This window comes from Lethenteron reissneri, chromosome 6, assembly GCF_015708825.2.
Source record: "Lethenteron reissneri isolate LAM-NWPU_2019-01 chromosome 6, ASM1570882v1, whole genome shotgun sequence".
Taxonomy (NCBI): domain Eukaryota; kingdom Metazoa; phylum Chordata; class Hyperoartia; order Petromyzontiformes; family Petromyzontidae; genus Lethenteron; species Lethenteron reissneri.
Genome location: NC_083784.1, coordinates 9,831,395 through 9,855,885, shown reverse-complemented (window position 1 = coordinate 9,855,885; position 24,491 = coordinate 9,831,395). Strand labels below are relative to the sequence as shown.

At 53.2% G+C, this 24,491-nt stretch overlaps 1 protein-coding gene across 2 annotated transcripts in view; it reads right to left on the bottom strand.

The window, feature by feature from the left end:
- Positions 1 to 3,479: 3,479 nt before the first annotated feature.
- LOC133354831 (inositol polyphosphate 5-phosphatase OCRL-like) overlaps positions 3,480 to 24,491 on the bottom strand; it is a 58,876-nt gene continuing 37,864 nt past the window's right edge. For both annotated transcript variants that reach the window (XM_061571983.1, XM_061571990.1), the window contains 9 exons: positions 22,087 to 22,222; positions 21,506 to 21,616; positions 19,408 to 19,573; positions 18,003 to 18,214; positions 16,113 to 16,211; positions 8,894 to 8,978; positions 7,373 to 7,500; positions 6,228 to 6,339; positions 3,480 to 5,141 (listed from right to left, as the gene is read on the bottom strand). In XM_061571983.1, coding sequence (XP_061427967.1) covers positions 5,017 to 5,141; positions 6,228 to 6,339; positions 7,373 to 7,500; positions 8,894 to 8,978; positions 16,113 to 16,211; positions 18,003 to 18,214; positions 19,408 to 19,573; positions 21,506 to 21,616; positions 22,087 to 22,222 — 1,174 coding nt within the window. In that variant the 3' untranslated portion in view covers positions 3,480 to 5,016. The remainder of the gene's footprint in view (positions 5,142 to 6,227; positions 6,340 to 7,372; positions 7,501 to 8,893; positions 8,979 to 16,112; positions 16,212 to 18,002; positions 18,215 to 19,407; positions 19,574 to 21,505; positions 21,617 to 22,086; positions 22,223 to 24,491) is intronic.

Below are 24,491 nucleotides of genomic sequence, written 5' to 3'. Positions count from 1 at the left end.
CATGTCCATTGAGCTTTACTTATATTCGGGTATTATTGTACGCGTGTTCTTTTTTTAAAGCAGCAGTCTACTAATTTTATATTGAGAGAGAGTTACTCTGTGGGGTCACAGAGATGCACGCAAACACCAACACAGGGCAAGATGAGCCGGTCCTTGGGAGACAACGCACACAGAGAGACACAGCAGACAAGAGAGACACAGCAGACAAGAGAGACACAGCAGACAAGAGATTCGCGGTCATTTGGCAAGAAGGCTTAAACATGCCACGGGCATTATTGTCTCTTAAGTGCGGCACAGACGAGAGCGCATGAGATTTGCTTTCGCAATCGTGGCCGCCGGTTGCTCTGGCAACGGGGCCTGACGTCTCCTCCTGCGACTCCTCGTCGTCAACAGCAGCCCGTGGCAGAAACCACCAGCAGCGTCACTGTGACAGCCTCACACACACACAGCCTCACACACACACACAGCCTCACACACACACACAGCCTCACACACACACACAGCCTCACACACACACAGCCTCACACACACACACACAGCCTCACACACACAGCCTCTCACACACACACACAGCCTCACACACACACACAGCTTCACACACACACACACAGCCTCACACACACACACAACCTCACACACACAGCCTCACACACACACACACAGCCTCACACACACACACAGCCTCACACACACACACAGCCTCACACACACACACACAGCCTCACACACACACACACAGCCTCACACACACAGCCTCACACACACACACACCCTCACACACACAGCCTCACACACACACACAGCCTCACACACACACACAGCCTCACACACACACACAGCCTCACACACAGAGCCTCACACACACACACACACAGAGCCTCACACACACACACACAGCCTCACACACACAGCCTCACACAGAGCCTCACACACACACACAGCCCCACAGCCTCACACACACACAGCCCGACTGATGACGCACCGCACGTTTTGTCAAAGTATAAATGCCACGACGGGGCCGCCACCCTCCTCGTCACCTCCTCCTCGTCACCACCTCGCAGGGGTTCTCGCCCTCGTGGGGAAAGGCGCAGCCCTGCAAATGCCTGCCAGCTGTGGAGGTCCTCGGGCAGGGTATTTGGCCTACTCTTCCACGCTGGCCTTGGAAAGAGGTGCGAGAAAGCCAAATCCCACACGCGGCGTGCCGCTCCACGAACCGTGGAGCACCCATTTACACCGCTGCGTGGATAGTGGCGGTGGGGGAGTGGGGCGTGTGGGTTTAAGGAACTCGACAATTTGTTAATTTAACTGCCGCGCCCGGAGATCGGCCTGGCGACCTCCACATTGAACATCAAGTGCACTAAACCATTGCCCCACGGCACCATCCACGCTGCCCGCGTGTCTCTGTACCAACACCACCACAGCGAACGACTCTGTCGATCCTCTTTCTTACCACCACTACCACCACCACAGACTTTGTGGATCCACGTCTCCCAGCGACCTTTCCCACACAGAATAAGTCCTCGGACGCAGTTCTCAGACAGCCCGGGTCCATCGAAACTGCGTCAACTGCGATGAAGTTCAACAACACAGCATTCCCAATGCCAGACCTTGGTGCAAATACCTTTCTGCCATCCCAACACAGATGATGCCGATTCCTGGACTTGCCGGCTCAAACCTGAACAGGTGGCAACTGCACATCAATCTCCACAGGCTAAATACATGTTTTTTCCCCACTTCTGTGAAATAAGAGGGGCCCCACCATTTTCCTGAGATTCAATCGCTTGTTGGGAGTGAAGAATCCGATGATAAACGACCGGGGTATCCGCAAGTGAATGCGTCATCCCGTGTGACGAACGTGCGCGCAGTCACTGCACATTGCAGGGCTCGGTCCCAACGTCTCGTCCCGAGTGTGAGCGCAGCAGACGGCGCATTCGAGGGCTCGCGGACAAAGTCGGTGTCGCAACACGACCAGCGGATTAGCGGCCGCGATGACGCTGCGTTATTTCTCCACTTGGCCAGTAACCATCCTCAGCAACATCGTCATCATCATCCTTTGTCATCGGCGTCATCGTCGTCTTCCTAAGGCTCGACTCCTCGCCCAGAAGAACTCTGTCTTGTTCCTCAAGCCACACGGAGGTCGTCGCTCAACGTCGCCACGAGACGCATGCAATGCACTGGGAGCGACGTGGAGTGGAGTGAGCGGAGGGAGCGGAGTGAGCGGGGTGAGTGTGGCTGAGTTTGGGTTCTCTCCAGAACTCTGGGTTTTTTTTAAATCAATAATTTATCCAAATTATCATGGATTGTTTTAGACTATTTCTCAGTAAAAACTATTTTTTTTCAAACTATAAAAAATCGTACATTGCTAGACTCATACCTATAAAAGTGCACCGATCGCTACTAAAACAACAATACTAAGCGAGCTGCACATTTGACCCTTTGTGGCAGAAGCGCTCCTGCCGCGTCCACCTCTGGCGGACCGTTCCAATCGGCCCTCACAAGCGCCTCGACCCCCCCGGGCAGCGAGGTTGGCCGGCTTCGAGCTGCTGGCGAAAGTTGAGTCACGCGTGAATCATCGCTCATGTCGAGCAGTGGTGCTGCAGGTTGTAATTGGGGTGACATTTAGCGTCAAGATTACGTTTGCAAAAAAAATAAATGAAACAGCCCCGACCAGTGGCATATTTTTGGGGGTAAAATAAGCACAAGGCAACGTCCATTCCGCATTCCGACTCTGACCTTTGGATGCGCACAGCTGTGCCCCGAGCACGCAACCCGCAAACTTGGAGGTCAACGAGTTCAAATCGCCCTGGGAGTGGGTCCCATCATCATCGGCCATGACCGATCTACTGTTGAATGGAGGCCTCCCCCGAGTTGTCACCATCTCTCGCAGTCCCACGAAGCAACAAATACACTCGGCGGCCATCCACGAGTTGAACTTATCACTCCATCTCCGTGGCCGAGGTGCTCTCAAGGGGGCGTTCCCTCGCCCTTGGCTGCCACTGTCGTTATTCTCGACCAGTTCAACATCGTCATCGTCACGGTTAATAAACTGAGTACTAGTTTGTGGGACGTGAGTAGCGGCTGCCCGCTGGACTGGCCCCCACCATGGGAATGTGGAATCTCCACCGCTAACGTCACTGGTATCTTAAAATCTTATCTTAAAACTCAAATCTTATTCCCTGGCCTCTTTGAATGATTCAACGCACTCATCACTTAACACTGTCTTAAGAATAATGTAATGGGCGACGTTTCGGGCAATGACCCTTCTTCATGGCACATACACCCGTGTATGTCCCATGAAGAAACGTCGCTCATGTATTTTTATTTCTTATACCCGTGTAGTGCCATGAAGAAGGGTCATTGCCTGAAACGTCGCCCATTATATGCGTGTTTCTTCTAAGACGGCGTTATTGACGAGTGTGTCGAGTTTCTTGTTAAGTTGTCCTTGCGCACCGCTACAACGCACCAACAGCACCAAATAATTTATTTCACCTTTAAGCGATCGTGTTTATTTCTTTCAGTAGTCATCGTTCCTCGTTTGTAATCTCACGTCATCTCGGATTGTACAGCAGCGCGCTTTTTTGTGGGACATTCTGTTTGTGCGAAAGCTGCCGCAAAAAAATAAATAATGGTATTATTTGAACTGCTAATCCAACTCGTGTACGACTTAACTCTGTTGTGTGTGTACGTGGAACTATGCGTAGCGTGTACAGACCCACACACACATCAGCACGTGTGCACACACGCGCCAGGAGGTGTACACACACGCCAGGAAGTGTACAGACACACAAACGCCAGGATGTGGACAGACACACACACACACACCAAAAGGTGTACACACACACACCAGGAGGTGTACAGACACACACAAACACAATGCCAGGATGTGTACAGACACACACACACAAACACAATGCCAGGAGGTGTTCAAACCCAATGCAAGCACCGCACAACAGGGGGCTCAGAGCAGCGTCAAGCGAACGACAGACAACACGGAGATGATTGTGAAAAAGCGTGCCCGCCGCCGTTTGTGCACAAGCAACAAGAAAAAAACCGACGCCGCAGCTCCCGAAGGACTGCGTCGTGGTGCTCCCCCCCCCCCCCCCCACTCTTGTCCGAGGTGAGATGCGAGCGGCTGGCAGCAGTGGCCGTGATGCAGCGATGGACGACAGTGCGCCAGTTTCATCCTCATAGCGGCTCACGTATGGATACCCCGCTCGTTGATCACTTAACAGATTTGATTATTGATAAGATTGATATTACAATACACGCAAAATAAAAATGTGAATTATTTACAAACAGTGCAGTGACATGTTATACGTATATATATATGCGTGTGGAATCCACACGGATGGCCTTAACACGATTAATAAACGGATCTCAGAACGGGTTTAGAAGGACTGGTTTGGATGTCGCCACCGATGTTAGCCACGACCGGGAATCGAACTCTCGCACCGTCGTCCGGAGCGCCGCCCGCCGCTCGACATCAACATCAAAACGGCGATCGTTCGATTGTATTTAAACGATTGTTTGAAAAAAAAAATGTCACCTCGAGCGGTTAAGTCAGCGGGTGTCGATTTGGGACCAGCTTCACCGAGCGAGCAACCGCACCTGCCCATTGCAGCAGGCACAGCCCGAGCGGGATGTCTTCACAATGCGGCGGCGGATTGCTTGCCGCGTCGACACCAGAGGGTTGGGAGACCCAACGGGTCCCGGCGTCTCTCTCTCTCTCTCCTCGCGCGCACGTGCACGCGTCTCGGAAGCTTAAGCGGCGTTAGTTATCAGGCGACGCAGGCGGTTGCGACTGCGCCAGGGGCCTATGGGGGCGCAGAGGCCCAGGCGCCAGACGAAGAGGGGCGAAATTTTGCGTCGGGGCCAGTGGGCCCCACCGAGGGGGGCGGGGGGGATGGGGGGGGTGGGGGGGGCGAGGCCTCCGGGCAAAAAAGAGTTGATAGCCCTGGTCCCGTCGATGTTCTTACGGAGAGACACCCCCCCGAACGAGCTGCTGCCAGCCGGGACTCAGTCGGCCGAGGCTGCCTCCACCAGGAAGTTGAAGATGAAGTCGGCGGCTTTCTCTTTCTCCTGGGAATTCAGCACCCGCCGCTTGCCCGGCGGCCTGAGCAGCAGGCCCCCGAACACCGTCGCTGGGAGGGGGGGGAGGGGTTGGGGGAGACGAGGGGGGGCGGTGGCAAAGGGGGCGGCAAACGAGGAAGGGGCGTGTGACGGTTCGTTAAAAACGGCTGGAAGGAACGGGCGCACGGGGTGCATGGGGCGATTCCCAACATGCGTTGGACGTTGTCGAACTAAGCCGCATGTTAAGCCGACGGGGGAGCCGAATATCCAAAACTTCCACTTTTTTCTCCGGTTTGTGTCTCTCCCAAGTTTTGGGAAACCCTTGGATCCGCGTGGCCGGCTGTCTCCCGAGTGCGTCGCGAAGATGCAACTCAACTTCGCACTCGGGTTTCTGTTCGTCGTGGATCGTCATTACAAGCGTGATCGAAGATGATGATGATGATGGGAGATGATGTTCATGGTGATGATGTTCATGGGGATGATGGTGGTAAAGATGATGATGACGATGATGATAATAATGAGGAGATGATGTTCATGGGAATGATCGTGACTTTTCCAGGAGGGCCTAGCCGAGTTTTCTTAGCAGGGGGCAATGTTGTTGCTGCTGCTGCTCTTTTTGAGCCCAGTTGAGTAATTTTCGGGTGATTTCTGAGCATTTGGAATGTTCGGCCAACACCGGTTACATTCATAATAAAGGTTAAACATTTTTGGGGTGAGATCGCGTTGGTATAAATGTGTTGTTAACCCGCCACCATCTGACACAGCTAATGAGTAAGGTTTGTCACGGAAACAAAACTTGCAAATGAGTTACTACTGCAGCCCCACGGGTGTGTTGGAGAGTAAACCCACGTTTCTCACTGGCGACTACATCCAGCATCATCAGGCGATTTACGAGAATTGTGAACTGACCGGTTACATTGTCGGGGCTTTTATTTATTTTTTGAGGACGAAACCGAAGAATCCGGAGGAAACCCGGAACGCAGAACAACGGGCTGGGGAACACCGCTACACCCCACACGGACAAGCGCCACAGTCGGGAATCCAACCCAGGCCCCCTTCTTTGCTGCGAGGCAACGAGCGTCGCCGCTTACGCCAACACCCTGCCGCCCCCCCCCCCCCCCATGGGATGACAAACAAAACGCAAATAGACGTCTTACCGAGCAACTTTAGGTCGACCCCGTTGTCCTCCGAGTGCTTGAGCAGCTCTCTGAGGAACGCCATGAGATAGCGGAACGTGTTCAGGTGGCAGCGGGGCAGCTGCTGAATCACCTGGTGTTGACGAGGCGGCAGGGCGGGGGGAGGAGAAGGAAGGGGGGGGTTGGGGGGGGGAGGAGGAACAACGCTCGATGCCACGTCCACAACAATGACCGCACAGTGCGCCGTGCACCGACGACGACAATGACTGGGGAGGAGGGGTTACACATCCCGCTAAATGATGCGGGATTCTCGTGGCTCCATCGTGCAGATGTGGCACTCGGTCACTCACCAGCGATCAGTCACCTCGCGATCGCTCTTCTCTTGCTGCTACTACCACGGTTACTCATCCCTGGAACTTCACTCGCCGATTCTTCCACTCCGCCCATATTGAGGACTCGGACTGCCAAACACCGACTACTTCGTCTCAGCCTCACTGCGTTCAACCATCTGTCACAACAACTTACTCACCCTCTCGACCTTTCGCCTGCTCACCCTCTCGACCTTTCGCCTGATCGCTCGCCCTCTCGCCCACTCACCACACTACTGGTCACCACATGTCTCTGGGCTTATTTCCTCGCACTGCTCTACTTCGGAATTCCCTCCCATCGTCCCTTTTCCCAAGCTTGCTCAAGACAAGTTACTCATTAAACTTGTATTCATTACAACTTTGATGGCAATCTTAATTTAGGAGCTTTCGTGACTGCAGGAATTATTCTTTGGTTCTTTTCGGTTAAGTCACGTCTAAAAGACGTGACTTTTAGACGTGACTTAACCGAAAAGAACCAAAGAACTTTGATGGCGCTGTTTGATGCTGGCAGTTTGTCGTTTTGGGGGTCGAAATTTGCACAAAAAGTGGAATTTCAGGCAGCTGCTGCATTATGAGCTGACGGACAGCGAGAGTTTATGCTGCAGTGTGGCAGACAGTGGTGCGGTGCGGTGCAGTGCGGCACGGTGTGGAGCCGTGTGTAGCGGTGTACTGCGGTCCGATGCGGTGTACTGCGGTGCGGTGCACTGCGGTGCGGTGTACTGCAGTGTGCTGTGGTGTGCCGGTGTATGGTGCGGCGTCCTGAGGTGCCGTGTGTGCCGCGCCGCGGTGTAACCCCACCTGGCTGCTCTGCGAGGCGCTGCTCGCCTTGGCGAGGCACTGCGCGTAGAGCTCGCAGCTCACCACGGGCTCGGCCAGCGCCTCCAGGAACATGAGCAGCGACTCGGCCACCGAGTGGTTGCTCCCAGCTGCTCGGGGCTCAGGAAACAGCCACGCAAAGGCTCTCACGCTCCCAGCACCACGCCGGTAGCGCCCCGTGCACACCACCCACGCACGTGCACGGCGAGGACTCCCCACTTACACGACCCACGCACGTACAAGAGGAGGTTTCTCCCTGCATGTAAAACGATAAACTATTTTTATTTTACCAGGTAAGGCTCACTGAGCTGTATAGCTCGTTTTCAGGAGCAATCTGGCTACAAATGATAGTCCAACCAAGTGGCTTATCACCACGTGCAAATCTATAGCAGCCAAATACTCCAAGCACGTGATGTTGTTTCTAAATGTGGAGGGAAAAACCGGAAGACCCGGAGAAAAATCCACGCGACCACGAGGAGAGAGACACGCAAACTCCAAATATACAGCAGGCATCGTCAGGGTCGAGATCGAACCCACGATCCTCCTGTAGACCAGGCGAGGAGGTAGTTGACATCGCCTAGCCACTGCACGTGTACACGGGGAGGCCTCGCCGAGTCCCGAGAGGTTTTTATAGCAGGGCCCTGCATTGCGATATTTGGCCAATTCCATTTGTGAATGCTTTGATCGTGCTACAAAAACCAAACTACGCAGATAATACGAACCATTATACTTAGTACACTTGGTGTATTTGCGCTATTCTAATCACTTCAGGCAATCTCGAAGGAAGGCGCTGATGTGTTCTGTAGACAGTGTGCAGTAGTTTCACAGTAGCGGGTGATGTTGCCGTGCGTGATGCCAAGTGAATCATTTGCGGGCAAACTATTCATAATGGCACTACTATTTTTTGAGTGACATTACGGGATCTTTAACATCTAATGTGGTATTTCAAGGTAGATACACCCGCAGTATTAAATAGCGCGGCCTGCCAGGTTAAAACCACAAACTTTTCCAATGAGCGACATTTGCGGAGAACACCCAACAAGTCTGTTGCACGGACACGTTCAGCAGCCTATAATTGCTATGCCACCATCTCCTGGCCACCTTAAAGCCGAGCAGTTCACAAACGCCGCACGAGCCGTGAAGCCAAAGCCCTCTGGGTCGAGGCGCCACCAGTCACCCCTGAGCGGCGATTCTACGAGTGGTCACGACGATTCAGAGCGCGGTCGGGTTCGAGAATCGACTCTCGCGTCCCTCGCTTCCACGTCCAGCTCGGATCAATTCTGCGGATGGATTTCTCCTCTTGTGCACGCCAGTTACAGCCCTCGGTCAATCCACTGCTGGGTGAGGCCCTCTCCCCAATGCTACGTCGGTTTGTCTGACCGTACCTGTGACAGGTCGTGTGTGCACGACCACGCGAGCGAGCGTGCGCGTGTGTGCGTACGTGCGCGTGTGTGCGCGTGTGCGCGTGTGTTTACACCGAAGCGCGATCGGCGGAAAGGATACGGAGTGTGTCGGGGATGTCGGTGTCGAGGCAATCTCGGATCTCCTCCATTTCGGCGGTGAGGCCCGGCTGCTGGAACAGATCCTCCTGGGGAAACACCACGCGGAGTTGATCTCGGCAAAATCCTAATCTCTGTCCCTGCCCCCCCCCCCCCCCCACCGGCTCAGTATATCGCCAACAAATCCCCACCATCGCCACCAACCGCCCTCCCGTCTGAATTCAAGACGTCCATTGTGGAACCACGTGAGCTCGCCTCCTCCATCGGCCGAAACGGAGCCCTGGCGACACCCAACGGCACAAGGTGTCGAGGGGGAGCAGTGGAGCTCAGAACGAGAAGCCGACTCAAGGCCCCATGGAGGAACGGCACTGGCTCTTCTCTGCTGCCATGGCCACAGTGGAGACCACTCCCAACACCAAACTGAAACCTTTCACAAGGAACCATGTCTGCATTAACCACAATACGTGTGGTCAGAATGCAATGGTGTGGACCAATCAGTTTCAAAGACAATGCATATATATTCAGAGTACGTTATTTTTTTTGCATTTTGACCACAAGCATTGTGGTTAATGCAGACATGATTCCTTGTAAAAGGTTTCAGTTTGGTGTTTTAACATCTTAACACAGCTGTTTTGTTGCCAGAAAAAAGGGGAAAACCTATTCTCATATTTTGGTACTGGCAAAGGAGGCCCCATGATGTAGCTTCTTTAACATGTTCAATTTCACTTCTCAGACTTTCACCATCTGACACTTTCTTAGCTCAATGAATGAGCGTCTTGATAAGAGCAAATTTCTGTGCGGGGTGATGGTGTGATTCTGCATTCAGATAGGCGTCAATATGCGTTTTCTGTCGGTAAACACTGTGTTATTTTATCATTTCTACCTCGTCTGAGCAGAATATCCAGAAATTGTAGAGTTCTTCAAGCTTCTCCTTCCATGGTGAACTGGATGGATGGGTTTTGCGAGTTGAGATGATTTAGAATTGCGTTCAGTGTATCTTTGCCGTGTGGCCAGACCACCAATGTGTCATCCACATATCTAAACCAAGCAGAGGGTTTTAGTGTGCTTGAAGCTATTGCTTTTGTTTCAAAATCTTCCATGTACAAATTCGCTATCACAGGAGACAAAGGAGAACCCATTGCTGCTCCTTCCTTTTGTTTATAGAAGTCATCTTGCCAAAAGAAGTAAGTGTTCTTTAGACACAATAGACAGGAATGACAAGTTCAAAGGGCTCGCATAATGCACATGCATAATGTACGTTGCCTCAGCAATCCCCCCCCCCCCCCCCCACATTGTGCAAGAGCGCAGAAGTGTGGTCAACACATCTACGCCTCTATATAAGGAACAAAACAGGTGGACTTCTCCACAAATCTGGCTGTCGCCTAATGAAGCTAGTTGTAATTACAGGCGAAACGTCGTACTCAGATTGTAAATGTTGTGGCTTGGCTCTCCAACACACCGGTGTGCTGTACTAGTGACGAATTGGCCACGTTTTGTTTACGTGACAACCCTTACTAGTTGGCTGTGTCGGGTGGTGGCGGGTTTTAACGACACATTTAAATATATATTTACGCGATCTAACTCCCCCAAAACCTCTATTATGGATGCTATTGGTCGTGAAAGTCGACGTGTTAAACCCCTCCCCCAGCCTGCGAATGCGGTGGTACGGTGCGACATCCCCGCATTGTGTGGCCGCCACGCGTACGTGCACACCTCATCTCCACCAGGCCTCTCATTGCTAGTCGATGGTTCATCTATTCCTCATCTCTCTCGCATATATTTCTCGATGGTTCCGCAAGCCATCGCTCTTGACGGGCCGCAGTTTGGCGGGTGGGCCCACGAGCCTCCGCGGGGGGTCACGCGTGGCCCGTGAGGCTCCACGGGTCACGCGTGGCCCACGAGCCTCTGGGGGTCAGGCGTGGCCCCAGAAACAGGGCACTCTGCTGGACCAAACCTGGCTCTGTCCCGGAAAGTACCGTGGACGCCGATACCGAAAAACTCACTTGGTCTACTTTCACAAGTTCTATATATTTATAGGGTTTCTCGTTTTAAATAACTGGGGTCTTTTTATAGATTCGGCGCTAGTTTTGGGTTTCTCGGCGCTGGAATGTTTTCCCCCGAATCGTACGCCGACCGCGCTGTCGGCGTCGCACCACCAAGTGCCCATTTGGATCGCTCGCAGAGAGCGGCGCGACCTGCCGTGTTAGACAACGGCCCGCCAACACGGATATATATCGACCTCCGATGGTCGGAAGTCACCATCTTTATTCATCCTGGAGGAATTCCGATGAGCTACGAAGCTCTATTTCACAGACGTCCTCCGAGTAGGGGGGGCAGCTTTGAAAGTTAAAACCATAGGAAAGGTAAGCTAATCACTAAAAATAAATACGTTAAATAGATCAAGTATATAAGCTGAAACTGTTTAAGTACACCAATTCCCAAGCTTGGGCAAGACAGCAGAACAACAGAAAGAACAGCCCCAGATCACACCACTACAGCACACACACAGTCCCCTCGATCCAACTGCACGTGAACACTGAGCTATCGGTAAGATGTAGAGCGTCTTCAAGTGACCTCGCGACCTCTTGTCCACATGGTAGGGGCGTTAGAACTTTCTCAGCCGCCCTGCCATCTGAGAGCAATGTGCGTCGCGTGACAGTCACGCCGATGTTTTAATTCTCAGGGCTGGAATTTTTTACAAATTAATCGCAGAACCAAATTTAAGGTGACTTTTATCTTTTGCGTGCGTGCAGTCACTGGTGACTGGATTGAGGCCATCAAACTCACTCGACTAGAGCAACCCAGTTTAACGAGATGTTAACGTCCTCGTCTGATTCAGAGGAGGTCGATCCCAACCCTGACAGCTGTATATTTTGGACTTTGCATGTTCTCCCCGTGGTCGCGTGGATTTTTCTCCAGGTCCTCCGGTTGTTCCCTCCACATTTATAATTATCGACGTGCATTTAAGAGGTGCTAAGCCACTTGGTTGAGCTGTCATTTGTGATGACCAGGTCACGTCTGAAAAGTAGCTGCATAGGTCAGTGGCGCATTACCTGGTAACATAAAACAAATCGTTGAGTTGAGTTTCATCACAGGCCTGGGTTGGAACCCGGGAAGTAAGCAGTGCTGACTCAGCCACCTCTCACTTGAGCGACTGTTTTACGGAGCCACTTTCCCTTTCAATCTTTTTACACAGCTTTTCGTTTACTTAACCTGGCTGACCCCCCCATTTCTAACTTGGCTGCTCTTGCACATAAACGGTGAAGAGTATTCCTCGCAAAAATAGGCTTAAACATCCCCCCGAGAGTAGCGCGTGGTGCAAGCACCTACTTCATAGAAACAAGCCGGAACATTATGAACCGTTCAGGGGACTGCAGATAAATATTCCGCACGAGCCGTTTTACGGGGGGAAACCATTCTGGCAGCCTCGCACAGTGAACGCCGATCTGCGTCAAGCAGTAACGGTTCGCCGTACAGACAGGGGACGGAGCAGCGGTGCGGTGGCTGGTGCAATGCCCTCACAATCTGGGCCGTGGCTCACACCGCCGCCGAGCGCTGTCGGAGTCAGGCTCGTCTCCTCCGTCACCAACCCGCACTCACCAGGATTCAGTGAAGTGCAGCCTAACAACTGCATTTGAAGTCCTTCATCCAGCAGCGGATTGACAAAGACTGTTGTTGTTGTTAGATATGGCATAACACCACCAGGATTGGCACTGTGGTCTCAGCGTGCGACAATCAAACTCCTGTCAGTTCACATCCTGGTTAGTGGTCAACTCAGCCCATCCTCCCTCCTGGGCCAAATAAAAAATGAGCACCACTTGGTGAGGAGTTGCCAAACCCAACTCTGCATGCGTGTACTGACCCGCCACCTCCTGGACATCTGTGAAAAAGAGCTTCATAGCTCTTCGAATTTTTGAAGGAAAAATACAGATTCTGATTCTGACATCCTTGAAAGAGGTGGAATTTCCCCAGTAGGGTGGTTTGCCAGATCCCCAAAAGCAGTCACAGTTCACTCCTAAGGCTCAGCCATTCAACTTGACTGCCACCACACGTCACGTCTCCTCCGTCGTAGAATGCGTTAACTGCTGTGTCCCAGGACCATGTGTCACTATATGCGAGTCTGCATGTCTATGTGTGAGTCTATGGGTCTCTGTGTAAGTCTATGGGTCGCTATGTAGGTCTATGGGTCTCTGTAAGTCTATGGGTCTCTGTAAGTCTATGGGTCTCTATGCAAGTCAAAAAACCAGAAAACTCAACACATTCTTCAATATCACCGCCCTTAAATCCGTATACTAACAGGCAATGGGCCTTCTTCATTGCAGATACACAGAGAGACGGAGTGGACAAGCGTGGTGACTGCACTATACACCATGGGGCCTGATGAGAAATACATTTTTTTATTACATTTGTAAGTCTATGGGTCTGTGCAATTGTTTGTATCTCTAGGTAAGTATGTGGATCTCTGTGATTCTACAGATCTCTATATAAGTCTATGATTCTCTGCGATTGTTCGGATCTCTATGTAAGTGTTTGGGTCTCTGTAATTCAACAGATCTCAATGTAAGTCTATGGGTCTCTGTAATTTAATAGATATCTATGTAAGTCTATGGGTCTCTGTAATTCTACAGATCTTTACGTAAGTCTATGGGTCTCTGTAATTTGATAGATCTCTACGTAAGTCGATGGGTCTCCGTAATTCTACAGATCTTTACGTAAGTCTATGGGTTTCTAATTTTACAGATCTCTATGTAATTCTGTAGATATTTGTGATTTTAGCTATCTCTATGTAAGTCTATGGGTCTCAACACGGGTTATGGGTCTTTGTAATTGTCCCTCTGTGGAGGTCTACGAGTCTCAAAGTTAAGTTTGTGGGTCTCTGCGTGAGTCTAAAAAGACAGGAGTAACAGATTAACTTCACGGCCTCACACAGAGCAGACATAACAACGCCCACCAAGCCCCAACGCAGAACGCAGCTCAAGTCTGGAGAAAACGCGAGTGGCCACGTTAACTACAGAACCGCAGCGGCAGCTCGATATATGGGCAGCAATGTAGCCGAGGCATTGGGTGTGTGCCCAACAACAACAGCGGCTAGCAACGGCCCCAAACGTGCCCCAGATGGCCCTAAACACAGCGTGCAAACCCGCGGCAAGCTTTGAGGTCGTCACCAACTTAGGATGCATCGTCGGCTGATCCAGATGTGTTCTTGGGTTGGACCACGGGAGAGGGGATTTACGCCAAAAATTATCAGTCATTGAACTAAACTATTATTTGGGTCTTTCAGTAAAGCCACGTAGATAGAAAAAATATAATAAAATAATAACAATAACACGACGTTTTGGTCGCAACACAAGCAATCGTCATCAGGCGAGAGCTGCTGAGGTAGGGAAAATATATGAAATAAGCTACTAAAATGTATTTTTTTAACCAGATACAGCTGTGTAGCTCTTTTTCAGAAGCGACCTGGCTATCCCAACCTCAGGCGCCACGAAGTGGGTGGCTGATCGTGTGGAAACTTATATAGCAGCCAAGTCATTGGCGTCGTTGCGGAGAATAGAAGAAACTCAACCAATATTGTTGATTATTTTCCCTTACGGACATGGGTACGTTCTGCTCTGCCTGCATGGGACAATCGTAACATCGGATCACAGACAATTTGGCGAGCCACCTAGCAGCCAGGAGGCTCAGTGTAGGAGAGCAAGCGGCTGCCAATCGGAACGATGCGAGTTCACTCCCTGCGAGGTCATAAGCACATTCGTTTGTCCAGCACTATATTTCAGAAACCCAGCCCATCATCCCTCTGTGGTGGATAAATGTTCATCACTTTGTGGGGAACTCAACAGTGGTTGTCCTCTTGTATAGCATTTAGGCGATGCTAAACACTGCCGTAATGCTCAATTGAGCAGAAAATCACTTTGATGTTTAACTTCAATCCGGCTTCGCTTTCCGCTGCGTCCTCTCTCTCCCCGATTCCGAGCCAAAGCTTCCCCACCCTGTCCAGTGCCCCACCAGGGAGGGCAGAGCAGAACGTCACCACGTCTCACCACAGCGGCAGCGGCAGCAGCATCGCTCGCTCGCGAGAACACTGAGGCCTTCACCTTGCCTGCCACAGTTGGACCCCTCAACGCCACCCCCACCCTACCCCCCATGCCATGCTAGGTGCACTGCACAAAAGACAAAGATCCCCCGTACAGCCTGAACAGACTGTTGGGGCAAGGGCTGTGAGCGAGCACCTATGAAGCCCGGCACGGCACACGAGGGTGTGTGTGGCCAGCACCACGCCCGGACACCTTTGTCTCCCCAGTGGCGACGTTTACACAGCGCACCAGGTACTCATTTGAGCCTAAGGCGACCTATGGGAGGCACCAGGACCAATTCTGGTAATCGTCACTGGTGTTGGCTGTGAGCGGGAATCAAACTCGGGTCACCAGATTTATAGCGCAGCGCACTAACCATTGCACTACCGTTCCCCCCACACACTCAAGTAATATCAATAAACACAATTGCACACTGATACAAACACACGTCAGTGTTGTTGACGAAGCGATGCACGAACACACAGAACCCGTTCTGAAGACTGCGGGGGAGTCGGTGGGTAGGAGGACACTGAAATATCAACAGGCAGTCAGGCGTCCCTAGATGGAGCTTGCCGAGGCGAATCATTCATGAAATTCCATCTTCATTGGTGAGGCAATGAGTGGTGGAGCTTGGACAGTGCAAAACATCTGTCTCACATTTATCGTGCCATATGCAACGGGTTACTTTTTTCCACCGTAGGCACGCTGTGCAAAGTGCGGCGCCTTCGTTCGTGGGCTCACGCGCTCATTGAGTGCTCCAGGCGTTGCTCACGGAGGCGGCTTGTGGCCGGGCAAACGTCGAATGTTCCCTTTGGTTGGCCTGCCAACCAACCGGAGGACACGTGTCACCACCTGGCCTAGCAATACCAATTTTTTTTACTGCTTGCAATGATTAACACGTAGGAAGCAGCCTTTGACGAAATCGCCACGGAAATGCGCCCACATTATTTTTCACGACCAAGCAGGGTAGAGAGCCTGGGACGGTGCTAGGACGGGCGACCACCGCACTGCACACAAACCGGCGTGGAAAGGCCCTCATCCAGCAGTGGATTGGACGAAAGGGCCCCACGTCAGCAGACTGCGACATCGTCAGCAGACGCTCTCCCCAGCGGCTCGCTCGCTCACCCGCATGCCGCCGCCTGTCCGTACCTGCGTGAGCGCATTGCGGTACAGGTGGTTCACGAGGATCCACATCTCCTTGGGAATGTCCTGTGCACTGCTCTGCTCCCCCACGTCGTGCGTGTTCACCTGTGTCACGCGCACGCAGGAGGGTGGGGGGGGAGGGGGAGGGGAGGGGGAGAGGAGGAGGAGGAGAGTGGAACGGCGCTCATTCCCGCCAAGTCAGCGACAGAAAAATCGGTGATCGTTTGGCTCGGAGGTCAGAGGGCTCGGGCAGCAACGCCGGGACCCTGGGTTCCAATCTGGGTTTCAGCCACTGCCTGTGATGAGAAAACTGCGCTCTCCCGTGTAGCGAGTTGATGGACTCGGCCCGCTTCCTGCTCGCTGAATGAAAAGAACACCCCCATAATTCCAGCTGCGATAATTAACAACACTGGTGCGGCTGCGATGCGATGAGCAGGACCCTGCGCAGCACGGTGGGAAGGAGCGCCCCCCCCCCCCCCGCGTGGAGCAAAGGTCACTTGAAAGAAAAGTGGATCTCTCTAGAGTAGATCTGAGGCATCCGCTTCCGCGGTCCGTTCTCTCATTGCAAATGGTTGCGCTGCTCTGGGAGGGCTCCAGATGGATCCATCATCGCGCGAAGTGATGCCGACAGCACAACCGGCGCGCAAATCTGGACCAAGTTTGGGGAAAAATTCCTCGTCGCAACAAATATCTGCGCACGACCGCACGGTGATAAACACGAGCTGGGGTTACCCGGCACGGCGAGAGGCTGCGAACGCTCGCCGTGCCGGATGAGTGGAAGCACGCGGAGACGACCGCTTAGTGTGCCGCCCCTCACCACAGCCGGCACGTGGTGTTCGCGAGATGGCAGCATGCAAGTGGGTTCAGGTCCAACGTGTGTCGATCGCGGATTGCCATCCCCCTTTCAGTACGAGGGTTTGCTCTTGTAACTCCTCTCATACACAAACCACTCCCAATGCAGGACCTCCCTGAGAAAACAGCTTGAGACTTGTCGAGTCTTTCCTGTATTGACAACGAACCATCGATTATCTCCATTGTACGTTCAGTACCAGGTTCCCTTACAGAGCCGTGCCGGGCAACCACCGACTCCTCTCTCTCACAGCGTCGTGCCGGGCCGCGGGAGGATCAGGTGTGGTGGTCGCAGACTCCAGGATTCAGCTTTCTACTCACATAAAGACTCTCGGCACCACACTCGACCAGAATATGTTGTTTGATAACCACGTGCGAAATACAGTCAGGTCGAGCAATTTCCATATCAGGGCTCTACGACACATTCGGCCACTATTGAGTAGTGACACAACCGACACGGTGGCGTGTAGCGGCGCATCGACAAGGCTCGATTATTGCAACTCACTACTCTACGGGACGTCTGGCAAAAACATTTGTAAGCTGCAGCGTGTACAATATTCTTTGGCACATGTCGAAACGGGTCCACTCCAAGATTCGTCCACGTCCGTCCCTGCTCGCTGAGCTGCATTGGCTTCCGGTTGCCAAACAAATACATTAAGTAGGTCGCACTCATTACACACAAAGTGCTTCCCGCAAATGAACCACAATACCTTGCCAATATCATCAAGAAGCATGAACCATCAAGCGAACTCAGGTCATCCTCTCAGCAGCAGCGGCGTTTTGGCCAGCCATCGGATAAAGACGGTCACCTTATCGCGGGCTTTCAGATGCGCTTCTGCAATCGTCAGGAATGCTCTTTCTTCCAAGATTAGAGCTATGCTCTTTTAAATCATCATCTAGATTAATAAACAAATTTCTTAAAAATTGCATTTTTTGTTTAGTTTGTTGTCCTTCCCCGCACACCTCCGATTGGTATGGCTGGCTGCGTATGGTGCGAAAGAAGTTCAACACATACACATACAACACACACACAACATACATACTGACCAGGGCGAGGGGCTGCGTAGTGCGGCACAGAGCCGAGAGCGAGGCGCCGAAGCAGCTCTCGGTGTAGGAGCCGGTGATGATGAGGAAGTGGTCGCGGCCGTCCTGCAGGTGCAACACCAGGATGTCTTCCAGGCTGCGGCCCTGCCCGCCGCCCAGCAGCGACGCCATCTCCTGGTTCACGTAGACCTCGATGGCCACCGCCACCTGCTCCCCTGCGTGCCGGGAAACAACGGCGTGGGCGGTGGCGGCGTGCGCCATGAAGTGAGTGGTGAAGTGAGTGATGGAGTGAGTGGTGGAGTGAGTGATGGAGTGAGTGATGGAGTGAGTGGTGGAGTGAGTGGTGGAGTGAGTGGTGGAGTGAGTGGTGGAGTGAGTGGTGGAGTGAGTGGTGGAGTGAGTGATGGAGTGAGTGATGGAGTGAGTGATGGAGTGAGTGATGGAGTGAGTGGTGGAGTGAGTGATGGAGTGAGTGATGGTGTGAGTGATGGAGTGAGTGATGGAGTGATGAAGTGAGTGATGGAGTGAGTGATGGAGTGAGTGATGGAGTGAGTGATGGAGTGATGGAGTGATGGAGTGAGTGATGGAGTGAGTGGTGGAGTGAGTGATGGAGTGAGTGGTGGAGTGAGTGGTGGAGTGAGTGATGGAGTGAGTGATGGAGTGAGTGACGGAGTGAGTGACGGAGTGAGTGATGGAGTGAGTGGTGGAGTGAGTGATGGAGTGAGTGATGGAGTGAGTGACGGAGTGAGTGACGGAGTGAGTGATGGAGTGAGTGACGGAGTGAGTGGTGGAGTGAGTGATGGAGTGAGTGGTGGAGTGAGTGATGGAGTGATGGAGTGAGTGGTGGAGTGAGTGACGGAGTGGTGGTGGAGTGAGTGGTGGAATCAGTGATGGAGTGAGTGGTGGAGTGAGTGATGGAGTGAGTGGTGGAGTGAGTGATGGAGTGAGTGGTGGAGTGAGTGATGGAGTGAGTGATGAAGTGATGGAGTGAGTGATGGAGTGAGTGGTGGAGTGAGTGATGGAGTGAATGATGGAGTGAGTGGTGGAGTGAGTGATGGAGTGAGTGATGAATTGAGTGGCGGTGTGAGTGATGTTGTGAGTGACAGCACAAGTAAGAACAAGTTAGGATACATCATGCACACGTAGGGTTGTGTAAAATGGGTGTTTTCGGCTGTTGTGGATCTACTCTGTCAGAAGAGGGCGGTGCAGCAATATCCATTGTTGCACTGTACTACACTCCAGTGTCTATGCTTCCTGCGGTCACCAACCCACAGGTTATGGTCAAATAACCCGCACGGTCCACACGGCGAGGGGAGGCCCTTGTTCAGCAGTGGATTGGCTTTAGCGCCACGCGGAGCACAGCGATATGTACAGTGGCAGAGTGGTAGAGTAGCAGACGAGGGGCCACCTTTCATGATGAAGCCCTTGTTGGGCTTCACGCTGAGCCAGGGCTTGCAGTAGTCCGTGTCGTTGAGCTTGGGCACGAACTCGAAGGTGCACGGCACTTGTCCGTCGTTGCGGATCAGCAGCGTCTCCGTGCGGAGCTGCCGGAACTTCACCTCTGGGAAGGAGAACTGCACACGGCGACGTCACTGTTGCGTCCGCTCGGCACGTACAGTACGCCTGAGTGTACGTCCGTTGGACTTCCTCCGCACCGCATGCAGCCGACCGTGCTCGTCGGAGGCGCCGATCCGTCTGGGATTGCCAAGTGGCGGCGACGAGCCACGAGAAGGGGCGATGGCTTGCACAACAGCGATGTCCTTAATGCGTCCAGGAAAGCCTGAGTTCTCAAGGCTGGCCTTCGGGAGGGTTACTGTATTGGGATGTTTGGCCAAGCACCGACTGTAACCGTATGGGGAGCGGTGATTGTATGTAAAGTACGTTGGACTTCTTTCGCACCGTACGTAGCCGACCGCGTTAATCGGAGGCGCTACGCCCGGCTGCCCGCATCTGCACACGGGGGGCGAGCGCGGTTTCACGATGGGCCGCGTGTGGTCGCTCTGGAGTCGGCACAACCGGCGGTGAAACGACCCAGCGGTGGCCCCCAGCGGTGGACTCCAGCGGTGGCCCCAACATTCGCCGCTCTTTGCCGAGGTTCACGGTTCGAATCCGACAGGCCGCCCACCCTGGTTACAGGTGTGGGTGATGTAAACTGTCAAGTACCACGCGCCGCTCCACTTCACGTGGCCGTCAGAGATCCCCGTGAGTCGGCCATCGCGTGCCCGGCGTCGGAATCCAAATTTGCCAAATTTGAAAATCGACCCGCAAATTACTCAATTGGGTTTAAACGCAGGAACGTCGCCCCCCCCCCCCTACTGTGAAACTACTGCAGACCGCGTCTGCTAATTTATTCTTGACACCACAGCAAGAAAAAGCTGTCAAAATACACAGAAAAAAGAAATAGATCAGGGAATGTCTTCCCGTGCGTTCGATACGCATCACATACTACATGGGACACGGCAGCGGTGGAACGGTCACAGCGCAAGGCACTCGCCATCCAGCGGTTGTCGCGTTCGAGTCAATCTCCCGGCGAGGCAGCCAAAGCAACGGGGCATTTTTTTCCCTAGAGCTCCCAGCCCTCTCCAGTCGACTAGAAGGTTGTGCGTGGTGGGGTCAAGCGTGGTGGGGTCAAGCGTGGTGGGGTCAAGCGTGGCGGGGTCAAGCGTGGCGGGGTCAAGCGTGGGTGGCGGGGTAAAGCGTGGCGGGGTAAAGCGTGGCGGGGTAAAGCGTGGCGGGGTCAAGCGTGGCGGGGTAAAGCGTGGCGGGGTAAAGCGTGGCGGGGTAAAGCGTGGCGGGGTCAAGCGTGGCGGGGTCAAGCGTGGTGGGTCAAGCGTGGTGGGGTCAAGCGTGGCGGGGTAAAGCGTGGCGGGGTCAAGCGTGGCGGGGTCAAGCGTGGTGGGGTCAAGCGTGGTGGGGTCAAGCGTGGCGGGGTCAAGCGTGGTGGGTCTGCCCCAACTCTTCCCGGACGTGTCGCCAGTGTGTGGAATCGGCTCTTGCGCTCGCGCAGGCGACGGACGATTCGTGACATGAGAGATGGCGATGGTTCAGGCAGCCCTTCATCCAGCAGTGGATAGATCATGGCTCATGGTTTTACAAATAAATGTAAATTATTGTTATTATTTGTTTATTGGCAGGCAAGGCCCACTTACCTATGTAGCTCTTTGTTCAGAAGCGACCTGGCCAGTAATTAGAGCTCAACGAAGGGGCTCACTATCAAGTTGAAATGTACAGCAGCCAAATACTCTAAACGCATCATGTTGATTCTAAATGTGGAGGAAGTGGAGAAAAACCCACGTGACCAGGGGGAAAGAGAGACACGCAAACTCCAAATATACAGCAGGCATCAGAGTCGGGATCGAACCCACGACCTCCTGCATACCAGGAGAAGTAGTTAACATCTCCTAGAAACCATGATGACCTGATGATGATGACGACCCGTCAAAGGCCCGTGGCGGTGTCCCGTGTGTGGCGTTGCCGGCCCACGGCCGTGGCCTGCCGGCTCTCACCTCCACGCAGCTGAGCAGCACCGAGGGCAGAAACTCATTCTCCAAGCGGTCCAGCTGGCGGATGACCTCGTCGTGCACGCTCCCATAGCGCAGCTGGTCTATTACGTTCACCTGCAGCACAGCAGCAGCAGCATCGTCATCGGTATCATTGTCAGCATCATTAGCATTATCATTATTCAGCAGCATCAGTCAGCATCATCATCATCTTAATCACCATAAAAATCGTCATCAGCATCATCGTTGTCAGCATAATCATAGCGTGATTGGGTTAATGGGTGTGTGTGTGGGTGGGTGGGTTAGTGGGTGGGTGATTGGGTTAATTGGTGTGTGTGTGTGGGTGGGTGGGTTAGTGGGTGGGTGGGTTACTGGGTGTGTGGGTGGGTGTGTGGGTTAGTGGGTGGGTGATTGGGTTAATTGGTGTGTGTGTGTGGGTAGGTTAGTGGGTGGGTGGGTTACTGGGTGTGTGGGTGGGTGGGTGGGTTAGTGGGTGGGTGATTGGGTTAATGGGTGTGTGTGTGTGTGGGTGGGTGATTGGGTTAATGGGTGTGTGTGGGTGGGTTGAGTTGTCCGTGCTGGCTCACCGTCACGTCCAGCGCCGCGCTCACGGGTTTGTGGTCGCTCGTGCGCAGGGACGGGTGGCTGCGGTAGGCACGCGGCACCACACCGTCACCACGCCACAGCACGCGGTCGCACCACGCTGGGGCACGGCCCTTCTCACTGCCCCACGTGGCACAGCCACACACATGGCACACATGTACGCGTCACACACACATATGCGTGACACGTGTGTATGCACAGAGCGGCATGTGCGCAACTACACACACACACACACGCGGGCACACGCGTGACACACGTGATAAGCGTGTACGGGTCACACACGACACACATGCACGAGTGACGCACGTGTACGCACCAAACGGCACACGGGCATGGACAATACAATACACACGTACACACAACGCGTGTACGCACGATATATAACGCATAAAGAGCACCCGTATATGCCCTTCAACAGACTGTTAGGGCAAGCGCTGTTAGCGGATAGCACCCACGAAGGCCGGTAAACGTCACGTGTCAGGGTGGCATTGCCAGCACCACGCCCGGGCCGTCTTTTTCTCCCTAGTGGTGATGTTGACACAGCGCACAAGGTTACTCATGTTTAAGGCTGAGTGGACCTGGGGAGGTGGGGTGTGAACTCGGGTCGCCGGATTTGTAGCGCAGGGTACACACATACGGTGTCGAAAGACGTTCAACATACATCCCTACAATCACCATTCCCCGCACGGTTAGAGCCAGTGCCGGAGTCTACGTTCATTCACTTGGCCAAACATCCCAATGCAGTAACCTCCCGAAGGTCAGCCTTGAGAACTCAGGCTTTCCCTGGTAAATAAAGGGCATCGCTGTGGCGGAAGCCATCGCCTCTTCCCGCGGCTCATCGCCGCCACTTGGCGATCCAAGGCTGCCCAGCCCCCCGACGAGCACGGTTGGCTGCGTATGGTGCGAAAGAAGTTCTAAGTACATGCATACACACAGGCCACTTGGAGACATCACATCCGCCCGTTTGTAGCGCAGGGCAAAGACAAGACGAAGGAGATTGTCGTGGACTTCAGGAGAGTGCACACCCAGCATACTCCGCTAACCATCAACGGTGCTGCAGTGGAGAGGGTGAGATGCACCAAGTTCCTGGGTGTGCACATCTCTGAAGACCTGTCGTGGAGTCACAACACTGCATCACTGGCCAAAAAAGCCCAACAGCGCCTGTATTTTCTCCGCAAACTGAGAAGAGCAGGAGCCCCGCCCCCCATCATGCACACCTTCTACAGAGGCACCGTTGAGAGCATCTTGACGAGCTGCATCACCGTGTGGTACGGCACTTGCACAGTGTCCTGCCGCAAGACTCTACAGCGCATAGTGAGAGCAGCTGAGAGGATCATTGGTGTCTCTCTCCCGCCTCTTCTGGACATTTATAACACCCGCATCACCAGCAAAGCAATCAAGATTGCAGGTGATCCCACCCACCCATCTCACAGCCTCTTCAGCCTGCTGCCGTCAGGGAGGAGACTGCGGAGTCTTCCAGCCAGGACCAGCAGGCTCAAAGACAGTTTCTTTCACCAGGCTGTCAGGAGACTCAACTCCCTCCCTGCTCTACCATCACTCCCCCCCTCTGCCCATCCACCCCCCTTTGCCCCCTGACCCGAACCCCCAAACACATATTCACTCGTACATCCTGATCTCTGGACTGCACATTGCACTACATCGCACTATCACACTGGTTTAAATATCTTATTTCTTTAAATACTTTATTTAAATAATATTTTGCATTTGAAAAATTCTTGACTGTTGTTTATTTTAAGTCTATTACATTTTTGATTATTTATCTTGTGTTGATCGCCGATTGTTTATTGTTTATTTATGTCTGTTAATTGTGATTAATTTTTTAATTGCTTGTTTGCACCGTGGGACCAAGAGAGAGGACTGTAATTTCATCTGTGTTGTATGTGAAGTGTTCTTGAAGACGCGTGGACAACGGGGTAAGGCACACGTATTTATTTGCACAATGTCTTTACAATACTGGAGGGATGTATCGGCCCCCTCACCCGTACAACTGGGAATTCACCCCTAGCTAGCCTTCCTAGCTGAGTCCTCCGCTAACGGGCTAGGGGAGGCTATCTGGCCCGACACTGGTTAGTCGGGCTACGGTACCCGGAATCCCAGAGGTCTGACTCTGGTTCCGGGACCACGCCACTGGCTCCAGCCTGCACTGCCCTTACAAGGGCGGCGTCCCAGGGGGAGTCCAGGGCCTATCTGGCCGGTCTTCTCTCTTCCCTTAACTACACTAAGACTGAGCCCCGAGCTCTCTGGCTCAACCCTTTTTATACCCCCCTAGAGGATCGAAACCCCCCTCACGCCGTCCAGTACGGACGTCGTTGCGGGCACCACCCCGTGTGCTCACGGAGTCCCCGCCCACTGTGTTTGTTATCCGTTA